An 11,843-nucleotide genomic window follows, 5' to 3' on the forward strand; every position below is an offset into this window, starting at 1 on the left:
TCTGATTTCTGATCAATTTTTCAATCGATTTTCCGTTCACTTCTATGTAAAAATCATTCAGAAAAAGCTTCGAAAAGCAGATCGGACATGTTGGCAATAGTCGATCTGACAGTAAATCTGTCAGAAAATTGCATTGTGTGTACCTAGCATAAGCTTAGGTGTACTTTACACAGTGACAATTTAGAACTTAGGGCAAGTTAAGGCAGGAAGTTTTGAAGTTTTTTAACACAATGATACTATTTATTGGCTAACCAAAAGAAAAACAGTGAGCCTTTGGCTAATAAGCCATATTCAGACTTTGTTTCTGTATACAAGATGTTAGGCCACATAGCTATATATACAGTCAGAAGGAGATGCATAGATTGTTTTGTAAATATAAATAAATGTAATACAGTTATTCTGTTTCAAAACATCCTGCTTTCACTGATGGCTAAAACAGTACAATGCTTTGCTGCTAAAAAAAAAAGTCAGGAAAGAGTTAAACTGTAGCACAAAGAATGTTGCTGTCATTCCCTAGGAAAAAAAACAAACCATAAATTAAACAGGTCTGAGGTCTTTAACAGCTCTGACCACTAATAAACAGCAGTCAGGGGAAGAGGAGAGTTAATTCCTGTCCGTGAATGCGTGCATGAAGAAACCAATCCAAACTCAAAAGTTCTGCTACTTGAGACCATATTTGTTCTTCTCACAGCAGCTTGTTTGTCCCCAATCATCATACAGAGGACAGGATCATCAGGTGACAGCAGATGCTGACTGTCATCACACACACTCTGCACAAGCAGGGCTGTGGAGTCGGAGTTGGAGTCGGAGTCGGGGCAATTTTGGGCACCTGGAGTCGGAGTTGGAGTCGGAATCGTTGATATAAACTGAGGAGTCGGAGTTAGATGATTTTTGTACAAAATCTACAGCCCTGTTAAGTATTAGACTAAGGAGTCGGAGTCAGAGCCATTTTGGGTACCCGGAGTCGGAGTCGTGGTTTCATAAACTGAGGAGTCTGAGTCGGAAGATTTTTGTACCGACTCCACAGCCCTGTGCACAAGTGAGAGAGATGCAGGGATCTCTGGAATTCAGGCAGACCAGAGCAAAGCAGGAGAGTTAATTTACTTTGACTTGTGACCTCTTATCTCTCCAAGTCCTGCGCCCTGCTGATTTTTTCACCCTAGACCATGGCCTTTGTGGCCTTCCCAGAAATCCGGCCCTGGGTTATGGCAGTTAGAAGGGCTTGAAAGAGGTGATGACATTATGGCAGTCAGGAGGCCATGAAAAAGGAGAGGACATTATGGCAGTCAGGAGAACATAGGAGAGGAGAGGACATTATGGCAGCCAGGAGGATATGAAGGAGGAGAGGACATTATTACAGTCTGGGGATATGATGGAGGAGAGGGCATGAAGAAAAAGTGGACATTATGGAAGTCAGGATGACATGACAGAGGAGATGGCATTATGGTCAGATGTAGTCCTCCCTCCAGTACAGGTAGCCATATGAGCCACCCCCCCCCCCCCGTACATGTAGCGAGATGCAGTGCGTTCTCTCATCATGTGACGAGAGAGGGTACTGTAGTCATGGAGATGGGTATGACTGGGGACTATAAATCGTCTGTGGAACCTGGAGAGGTGGGTCATCTCTCTGCTCTGCTGCCACTACTCTGCACGTCAGGGGGCCCACCACGGACCCCTTTAACATCCACTGACTCTCGGCTGCCCATGACTATGGGCTGCTATGGCCAATATGGCTGCAATATGGCTGCTATGGTAATCCCTACACCACTGCATAATGTACATAACTGTGGTGATAGCTGGCTGGATGTGATAGGCTGTGGGTGATATGTGGCTCGGTGGAGCCCAGCTGGTAGTGCGGCATTTTCCTGGCAGGTAATGCAATGTCTGTGACCCACCCTTTACATTTCTAAGCATTTATTCACTTTTGTTGTGTTGAGGTCTTCTGGAGATGATAAAGACAACAAACCCCACCCAGGATTATACACAGAGTGTTCACTGACTTATTTATAAACAGGCTATGGCTGCTTTGTACATGTGACGGACACTATCAGCTGACTGTTGGGGGCGCTGTGTTACTGAGTCCAAAGGCTTCCCTTGTGAGCGACATGACACTAGTGTTGTGTTTATTGCAGTAGATTTGTGGGCTGCACAGCTCACATCCATACCAGATCACATGTGAGTTTGATAAAAATGAGACAATTGCCTTCACATTTGACAGCTTCACTGCTATTCATTCTCTGGAAGTGTGATAAAGATTATATTGGATATATTTCTACTTAGTGCTGTGGTCCAGATACATTCTTTGTTCAATTCTATTATTATTCTTTTATTTGTGTTCATGTTTCCTGATGCTTCAGGCTTGCTTCACACTGAATATTGACGTCAGCGTTGCACTGCCACAAACAGGCCTTCAGGGAATAAGGCATTGCTATGTGGTATTCCCCTTCTGGCATCTGGCCAAACAGGAAGTGACGCGCACTTGCAGCCACGCCGACACAGATACGCGCGCTAACAACGTTTTGGAAGTGCGTTAGATTGAGCACTTCCGGCGCACCGCAGGTAATATGAAAGGTCCCATAGACTTTCATTGCCCTGCGGTAGCAGTGCGGTAAATTGCCCGTGACTCACCGTGCCAGTGTAAAGGGCCCTTAGGAATCTGGTGCTCACTAGTTAGCAGTGCAGTCCTTCTGTTTGGTATTCCATGTGCAGAATGCCTCACACAGAATGTTCCTCACCAGAGCATTGTTACAGATGATCATTCATGATCGACTCATGCAAAGGTCTACAATCATTACAACATTGTTGCTTATGACAGATCAATAAATGAATGAGGGCTATAATTTTCCCCTGAGGGCACTTGTCCCATTCCCCAAGGTTTATAAAGCGGAGTTTCATGGCTGTATATATATTTGTATGACAGCGCTCCTCTTCTAAATCTTTGTAACCTGTAAAATCAAAAACAGCTCCCCATAGTGCATTACTGTTGGCTTTCCAACATAATTTAAAATACACCCCAAAGTGCCACGTTTGTGCTCTTATCTGTGCTCCACTTCTAGTGCAATCTCGCCACCAAACTCCAAGAGAAATGCAAGCTCACCAGATATATACCACCTCACAGCCAGGTGGATCTAGCGTATGAATGAAGCCACAACGATCTTCTATATTCAAATGTCAATAGCTTTTAATCCGGATTCCTAAATAAAAATATATACAAAACATAGCATAAAACCTTTTTTAAATTCACAAATGCCCTGCGCTAGATGCGCACTCACGTCATCCACGAGTAATTTTGCGCATATCAGGCTCCTGGCCCAGAGATGTATCCTCCCTCTGCGGTCGCGGCGTCCCGTCTCCGCAATATTAAAACAGTTTCTTTTGTAAATCCCGGGCGATGGAGTTCCCTGCTCCCTGTGACGTCAGACGCTCCCAGCTCCGCTTTACACGTTTCGCCCCTTAGAACTCATCAGAGGCTGACGTCACAGGAGCGACCGATGTCTTTTATACCCTTTAGCTTCTGCATCTGACCGCGCATGTCTCCTGCGGCTCCCGTGACGCGATATCCGCGTCACATGATCACCTATTTCTCGGGCATGCATACTCGAGTTTGTGACTCACGTAATTGTTTGCGTCTTACTAAGCGTATCCAAGCGCGCGCACTTCCGCGTCACTTGCGTGCATACTTCTGCATCACGTAACGGCTATTCCTCGGGCATGCGTACTAAATTATTTTGCCCCACACAGTTCTCTATGCCATGTAAAGCGTACAGCTTGCCCATTGATATACCGAAGATGGTTAATCCTTGATCTACCGCCATCTACTGGGGAACTTATTAACTACACAAAATCATTCCAAGAACTGTCTGTAAATTAAAATTATAGATATGATTGACATTTTGTGAGAAATCTGATGTTATTAATATTGACTTGTATTTTCTTTCTATTCCTCATTATGGCTTTCTGTAATCTTGTGACATCTTTACCCTTAATCCTGCTGTAATTTAGATCCAGCATTAACCGTCCACTCTTTTGTAATAGATGGGGAATACATCTCCTTTATTTCTTAAATTTTCTTCCAGTGATATTCCAATACCAAAATTATCTTAAGTGTCCCATCTAGGCCCCCATTTACATCATTTCTGTCCACACAGTTATGGGGGGAGAATTCTGTGCATCCATTTATAGGTTTGATTTTCCCTACCCCTATTGGTCCTCAACCTCAAATCTTATTAACCCTCGGGATCTAATGTTCTAACTCCCTTGGTGCCCAAAAGTCTATTTGAATCACAGAATCCTCGACACCATTAATTAATTTATTCTCCATATTCACAATACAATATGCCCCATTATTGGCCTCTGTTTACAAACTACAGAGGGGGATTCTTGGTGGCCCAATGTTATTATTGTTTGCCCTGTCCTCCCTTATAGCATTAATTCCCCTATGTGTCCCTCTTCTCTACAAAATGTGGGAGGGCAAGGGAAGGGGGGGGGGGGGGTTGTCCTTTTGATCTAAAATGGCCCGAAGAATCCCAGCATAACATTCCTTGTGTTCATCCCAAAATCCAATCTTTTTTAATTCACCATTACAAATTAGTGACCCGGTGCCTATTCTCTCATATCTTATTGCATTAACCCCTTCCCTCTCTCAAACTTAAATCACCCCATTCTATGGCTCTATCCCTCAATTCACAAATCATTAGTGATGTAACAATTTAAATCAAATTCGACATTAAGCCCTCTTGGGACCTGAGTCTTAAGATTAAATATCCATCTCCCTTCTGCCTGCGAGATGTCCCTGACGAGACTTGACCCACGCCATCTTTTTACATGTGCCTCTATGCCCATGAATTTCATCCCACTAGGATCACTGTTATGAAACAGCCAGAAGTGATTGGATACATTGTGGGTGGCTAGGCCTTTGATAATATTCGCCACATGTTCTCTAATCCGTTCATGTAACTTTCTAGTGGTCCGTCCCACATACTCTAAATTGCAAGGGCATCTAATCAAATAAATAACTCCTTTAGTGTTGCAGGTGATGCACTGTCTTAACGTGAACTTTTGCCCACTATTCGCTGATATGAAATTTCCACCCCTTAAGGGTTGAGCCTCCTTACATCCCCTGCATTTTCTGCATGGGAAAAAACCTCTCTGACCCAACAAAATTCCAGGTTTTGTTTGTGGGGGATTTATAAAACTGGTGACTAGCCTTGATTTTAAATTTGGTGCTTTTTTTTTTTTTTTTTTTTTTTTTTTTTTACCACTTTCCCCACCACTACAGTATATCTACGTCAGCTGTGGCATCCTCCAAGCCACAGCGACGTAGATATACTGACCTGGCTGCAGCCCTGCTGTGCACGGTCGGGTGCGCTTCAGAGGTCTGGTTCCGTTGTGTGCGTGCTGAATAGTAGGGGTAGCTAGAACAACAACTGACAACAACTGACGATAGCGTCGGTTTATTGAAAGCAATATAAATAATTAATATATACAGACAATTATTAAAATCAACAATTATTAAAACAGTAATAGCCAGTATGAAAAATAAAAGAAGGGAGAAAAAATACTTAGTTCCTGGAAAGATGTCCTTTTTGTGGGAAGAATCATAAATTTCTTGGTTTCAATCAAAGTTCAGAGTTCAGACCAGGTGGATGCCAGCATATCCTCAAGCTGGCACAGATGAGTTCAAGAAGTTTCAGGGTGGAGGACACTGAGTTTGTCTCCTCTGCCATTCTTATGCCCCTGATCCAGTAGGAGGGAGTGAGGGCAGGGCCACACACCCCCTTAGAACATGAGACGAGTCCTCCCCTTGTCCTGGGGACCAGAAATCCTGTCTTAACCATATATGGGCTCTATCTCACAGAACCGTACAGGTCAGGGCAGATTTACTAATATTTTCAGGTCTGTCTCGATTTACCCAGAAGCCTGATACCAAACATGAGGGGTGGGACCCCTGTGGTATCATCAGGGCACTTTCGAACTGCCTAACTGACAGTCTTTACCTCAGAATGTTCTGAAATGTTCTCAGAACCAGCGCCAGACAGGGCCCTACATGCTCTGTTAGTTTGGAGGGTCTGCCAGCCTGGCAACACAGAAAATATGACACATATAGCAGTTTATGGAATATGATCTGCATCTGGGATTGACAGCAGGTCGTCCCTAGGTGAGGTTCTTTTTGAAGCTGGCAGCAGCAATCCACATGTCGGCTCCCCTGCTGGGGAAGGAGCCCGAGTGTCTGAGTTTTTCCACTCTAGATTGCTTCTGTCATAGTGCTTGTCACCTATACCTGATGGATGGGCCATCAGCACAGCTTGAAGCCAGGGACTCTCTGCAGATGGCTAGGGCCCTTTTGGTGGAAGGAGGGAAAGAGAGAAAAAATAAAAAAAAATAAAAAAAAAACCCCAGGGATGTCATTTGTGATTCCTGTAATGGTCCTTCCAATTTGCCCGCGTTTCTCACGGCTGTTCCGTGACAACCCCCCTCCCATGAATGATCGCTGCAGTAGTGAACTGCAGCGATTCTTCATCTGTCCCCCTCGGCGCACAAAGAGTTAAAAAAATCATCCAGCAAGGAGCCTCACTCACCTACCTCGTTCCTGCGACAATCCTGAAGCCTGATCCTCCGATCACCGCTCTGCATTCAGCCGCATATTGCCGGAAACCCGGGTCCCGGCTTGATTACCGGCAATATGCAGCTGACTGCAGAGCGGAGAACAGAGGATCGGGCTTCAGGACAGTCGCAGGACCGAGGTAGGTGAGTGAGGCTGCTTGCTGGATGATTTTTTTTTAGGATTTCTGCACGGAGGGGGCTGCCTCATGGGGGGGGGGGGCATCTGGCTATCTTTCCTGGGGGGTGGGGGTAGCATAAATAAAAGGGGGGGGGTTGGATATTTGTTGGGGGGCATCTAATTGACTAAGGGGAGGGGGGGTTACTAATTTGGTGCATCTGGGCAACTGGGGGGGTAGTAATCATATACTGGGGGCACATTTGGCTATAATGGGAGGGGGGGCTGCACTAATCCTGGGGGTACATCTGGCCATAATGGGGTTAATCCTGATCCGGGGACACATATGGCTATAAAGAGGGGCACTATTCCTGGGGGTGCGTCTGTCAATCTATTCTGGGGCTGTCAAACGCAGGGGACACATGTGGCTATGCTAGGGGGGCTGATATTGGGGACACATCTGACTATACTGGGGGAGGCGGTGATACTGGGGACACATCTGGATATCTATACTGGGGCAACTTTAACTGGCGGCACAGTTTTTATGTCAATCGCACTTTTTATTTCCAAACAGGACTTGGTCAAAATTGAGAAACAATGCATTTTTAAAAAATTTTCCCACTTTTTCACATTAAAATGCATAGAGAGGAACATTTTACTTTGTACCAAATACCCCCAATGAAAGCTTAGTTTGTCTTGAAAAAAACGATATATAGATAATTTAAGTGGCACGAGTACAGATGAAGTTATTGCTGATTAAAAAGGGACACCGCTAAAGTGTCAAAACTGCTCTGGTCAATAAGGGGAAAACAAGGTCTGGATGCAAAGTGGTTAATATAGTTAATAAAAAAAAATTATATATATATATATATATATATATATATATATATATATATATATATATATATATAAATCCGGGTCTCTTTGGGACTGTATTTCTAAGAGTGCCATCAAGTTGTAGTATATTCCAATGTTTCCTGATAATGGATTCAATCTCCTTGAGTTGCATGTTGTAATCTAGTAAAATATCAAATTCCCTATTTTTTGGGGGTATAATTTCTCTATTTTCCAGTAGTTGGGTTCTCTCTACTTTTGCTACCATATCCTGGCTGTATAGCAATCAGTCCTAAAGCTGTCACCTGGAATGACCACATACAACTATTTAGGATGACACTTAAAGGGAACCTAACCTGAGAAAGATATGGATTTTTCCTTTTAACCATCATGCCGATGGACATGAACAAGGCGCCAGCCCCTGGACCGCATAACGCCAATCGGCGTAAAGTCCATTGGGCGGAGTTTGCAGGGGATCGCAGATGTGCACGCATCCTCGCTTCAATGTCGGAGCTCAGCTCCGCCATCAGCCTCCCAGTTCCAAAACATTTTTTACAAATCAATAACTGCAAAGTGGGGTGTGCGTAAATATTCAGCCCCCTTGGTCTGAGTGCAGTCAGTTGCCCATAGACATTGCCTAAAGAGTGTGTTTAATCTAATGTCAGTACAAATACAGCTGCTCTGTGATGGCCTCAGAGGTTGTCTAAGAGAATCTTGGGAGCAACAACACCATGAAGTCCAAAGAACACACCAGACAGGTCAGGGATAAAGTTATTGAGAAATTTAAAGTAGGCTTAGGCTACAAAAAGATTTCCAAAGCCTTGAACATCCCACGGAGCACTGTTCAAGCAATCATTCAGAAATGAAAGGAGTATGGCACAACTGTAAACCTACCAAGACAAGGCCATGGACCTAAACTCACAGGCCGAACAAGGAGAGCGCTGATCAGAAATGCAGTCAAGAGGCCCATGGTGACTCTGGACAAGCTGCAGAGATCTACAGCTCAGGTGGGGGAATCTGTCCATAGGACAACTATTAGTTGTGCAGTAAATGTGCACTGCACAAAGTTGGCTCTTATGGAAGAGTGACAAGAAGAAAGCCATTGTTAACAGAAAAGCATAAGAAGTCCCGTTTGCAGTTTGCCACAAGCCATGTGGGGGACACAGCAAACACGTGGAAGAAGGTGCTCTGGTCGGATGAGACCAAAATTGAACTTTTTGGCCAAAATGCAAAACGCTATGTGTGGCAGAAAACTAACACTGCACATCACTAAGAACACACCATCCCCACTGTCAAATAAACCTCTTGGAGTCTGCAAAAGACTTGAGACTGGGGCGGGGTTCTCCGCACTCCGCCGCCACTTCCGGGTACCGCCCTGCGGAAGTGGCAGCGGAGTGCGGAGAACCGGGCGCTCGTAGAGGAGGAGCGGAAGGCTGTGCGCTCGGCAGCCTAACCAGCCTCAAGCAGACCAGTGAAAGCCCTCCAGCGGCCATCACAAACGGGGGAGAGCCCGTCTAATAAACTCATGCGGTTTTTAACGTCTACAATTGTAAGTGCAATATTTTTATAGAATAAAACTTTTAGCAACAGTATTACGCTATGTCTAGCCTCTCTTTTGGAGGTACCCATTTAAGCATATAAAGGAAGGAAGTGTCGGGGGATACAGTGGTGACCCTAAATACGGCAAAGACGCAGCCAGATCGAGTTGGTCGGGGGTGACCAGGGAATAACCCCAAGGCGCAAGTGACCATTATAGTGGTCTATATAGAGGGTGAGTCGTTTCCCACTAGGGTGTGGTGGCGGTGATATTATCCAAGCTTGTGAAATACAAAGTGAATCTGGTTGAACAAATAAGGACTGTGTAGCGCTGAAATTATACTGATAACTAAAATAATACCAGTTGCCTCGCTTTCTTGCTGATCCTGTGTCTCTAATACTTTTAGCCACAGCCCCTCAACAAGCATGCAGATCAGGTGCTCTGACTGAAGTCAGACTGGATTATCTGCATGCTTGTTTCAGGTATGTGATTGAGCCAGTACTGCAGCCTAAGAGCTCAGCAGGACTGCCAAACAACTGGTATTGTTTAAAAGGAAGCATCCATATCCCTCTCAGTTAAGGTTCCCTTTAAAATGGCCATATATCAGACGATGTATGGGCAGATCGACCAAGAGACAGATCTCTCTCTGATTAAACAAGAATCGGTCTTGTCACGCCGAATCCGCTACCTCACGGTTGTTAGCCCTAATGATCAATGTGTCCCCCCCTCCCCTGGTGCCTAGTGCACTATACATTACCTGTCTGCCGCTAGCTCCGGGCTCCTCCGTCCATACACACGCCCCACGTAGTTGCCGGAGTAACGTGGAGCACATGTGTGGCCATGGGTATGGACAGTGGACAGCACCCTGAGCCAGTAGCAGCTGCGGACAGGTAACGTAAAGTGCACAGGACACCGGGGGAGCACATTGACCATTAGGGGGAAAGCATCAGAGGTTTTGTCATGTTCGTTGCTCGTTACTGCCGTTACTGATCACCGTTACTGCCACACACACAACCGATATCTTGCAGCATGTCCGACCTATTAATGCGACCATTTTCGGCTCAAAATTGGTCGCATCGTCGATCGGCATGATCGGCATGCACTTGGCGGCACCAATTTTCATCTGATTCAATAACAATAATTGAATCGGACAGTCGATTGACCGCCAAGTCACCTGATGTATGGCCACCTTTAAGAGTCTTTATTTGGCTTTACTCCTCTTTCATTAATTTATATCTGACACTAACAACCAAAGAACACCCAATCCAAACTGATAATTACACAACCAGGAGAACCAATAATTCTGATACTATGGAACAGCAGAGGAACAAACACAATATGAAACCTTGCAGGTAAGAGAATTTTAGGATAAGTGAGGTGCTACCTGAGTGACAGTGGTGGAGGAGAAGGTGGAGAGGTCATACTCCCAGCCCTGGTCACAGCTCTGCACTGTGGATCCATTGGTGGTGATCTCCTGGGATCTGTTTAGGACCAGGTGAGTTTGTGGCTGGGAAAACATCTTACAGGACCTGAAGCTACCATCATGCTGTTGGGGGATGTTGATGAAAAGGAGGTCCTCTTGGCTTAGGTTCCCAGGATTCCTCTGGCTGGAGATGGCACAGTGGTGAGGTGGCACAGCTGAGATGAAGATGTGTAGTAAGAAATGAAGAGGAAGTATGACACGTGGAAGGCAGAGAATCAGGAGAGACACAATTTGGAACTTTCCAAATACACCAACTTCTGCCAGGACATCCTCAAACCTCATGATGCAGAAGATGGCAGGGTGGAGAAAATGAATAGCTTCTTGAACCTGGTACCAGGAGGATTACAATGATAAGCACCACATCTGAAGAGAAGCAGGTCTGGCTATGTGTTCAGGAACTTCTCCCCACAGTGGATTAATAAGCTCTGATTACATAGGAGAAATCCTGCCCATGGGTCATGAGATTTCCATCTAGTTACACAGCAGTCCATTGTTCAGTGCCTAGATGTACAAGGCCATGGCACACGACAGCATAATTGCCATAATTCCCTCTGATTATCCACTTCATCTCAGGAACATTTCACAACAGATGAGCATTAAATCAGTCTTCAAGAAGAAATCTTCTCCTTTACCTCAATTTACACAATTCAGAAGGTAGCATTCCCTCCTGTTCACTGTCACAGATCAGTGGACCTCCAGAGAGTGGGAAATTCTGCTGTAATATTATGTAACATCGCAAAACCAGTCTCCCGGGGTTGGGAATATGTTCCTGGTCCCAGCTATGCTGTAGCTTGGAGAACTATCCTCATATCTCTTCTTTAGTGATGCAGACATCATACCATGGACTCACTGACCTGATTTACTAAGATACCCTCACATACAATTGCTCATACAAACAGAACATATTATATTAAAGGATCACTCCAGAGAAAAAATAGGCAGTTAAAATCAGTCAGAACAGACGGGGTTTGAACTAGTCAATCTCCTCATGCGGGATTCTCAGGGTTTTCTCTCTTTTTAAAAGCATTTCTTGAACGCCAGTTGCTAAGTCTAACTGACAAAATAGTGTACAAGTGAGTAGGGAGACTGGCTGGTATCTTGCTATTTTGGCAGTTAAACTGCCATTCAGGAAATGCGTTTGAAAACAAAGAAAATCCTGAGAATCCCCCATGAGAACCTGTCGGTTCTGTCAGATTTTAACGGCTTATTTTTTCGCTGAAGTGGTCCTTCTAAGTATTTTCACAATGAAACTCATACGTTGCATTTTTCGT

The 11,843-nt window shown here is 44.8% G+C and overlaps 1 protein-coding gene across 1 annotated transcript in view; it reads right to left on the reverse strand.

Annotated features, from left to right (window-relative positions):
- LOC137570949 (solute carrier family 22 member 7-like) overlaps positions 1-10,966 on the reverse strand; it is a 36,587-nt gene extending 25,621 nt beyond the window's left edge. Inside the window, exon 1 of the mRNA XM_068279638.1 lies at positions 10,474-10,966. Coding sequence (XP_068135739.1) covers positions 10,474-10,854 — 381 coding nt within the window. The 5' untranslated portion in view covers positions 10,855-10,966. The remainder of the gene's footprint in view (positions 1-10,473) is intronic.
- Between the last annotated feature and the right edge of the window lie 877 nt (positions 10,967-11,843).

The sequence above is a fragment of the Hyperolius riggenbachi genome, chromosome 4, assembly GCF_040937935.1.
Source record: "Hyperolius riggenbachi isolate aHypRig1 chromosome 4, aHypRig1.pri, whole genome shotgun sequence".
NCBI lineage: Eukaryota > Metazoa > Chordata > Amphibia > Anura > Hyperoliidae > Hyperolius > Hyperolius riggenbachi.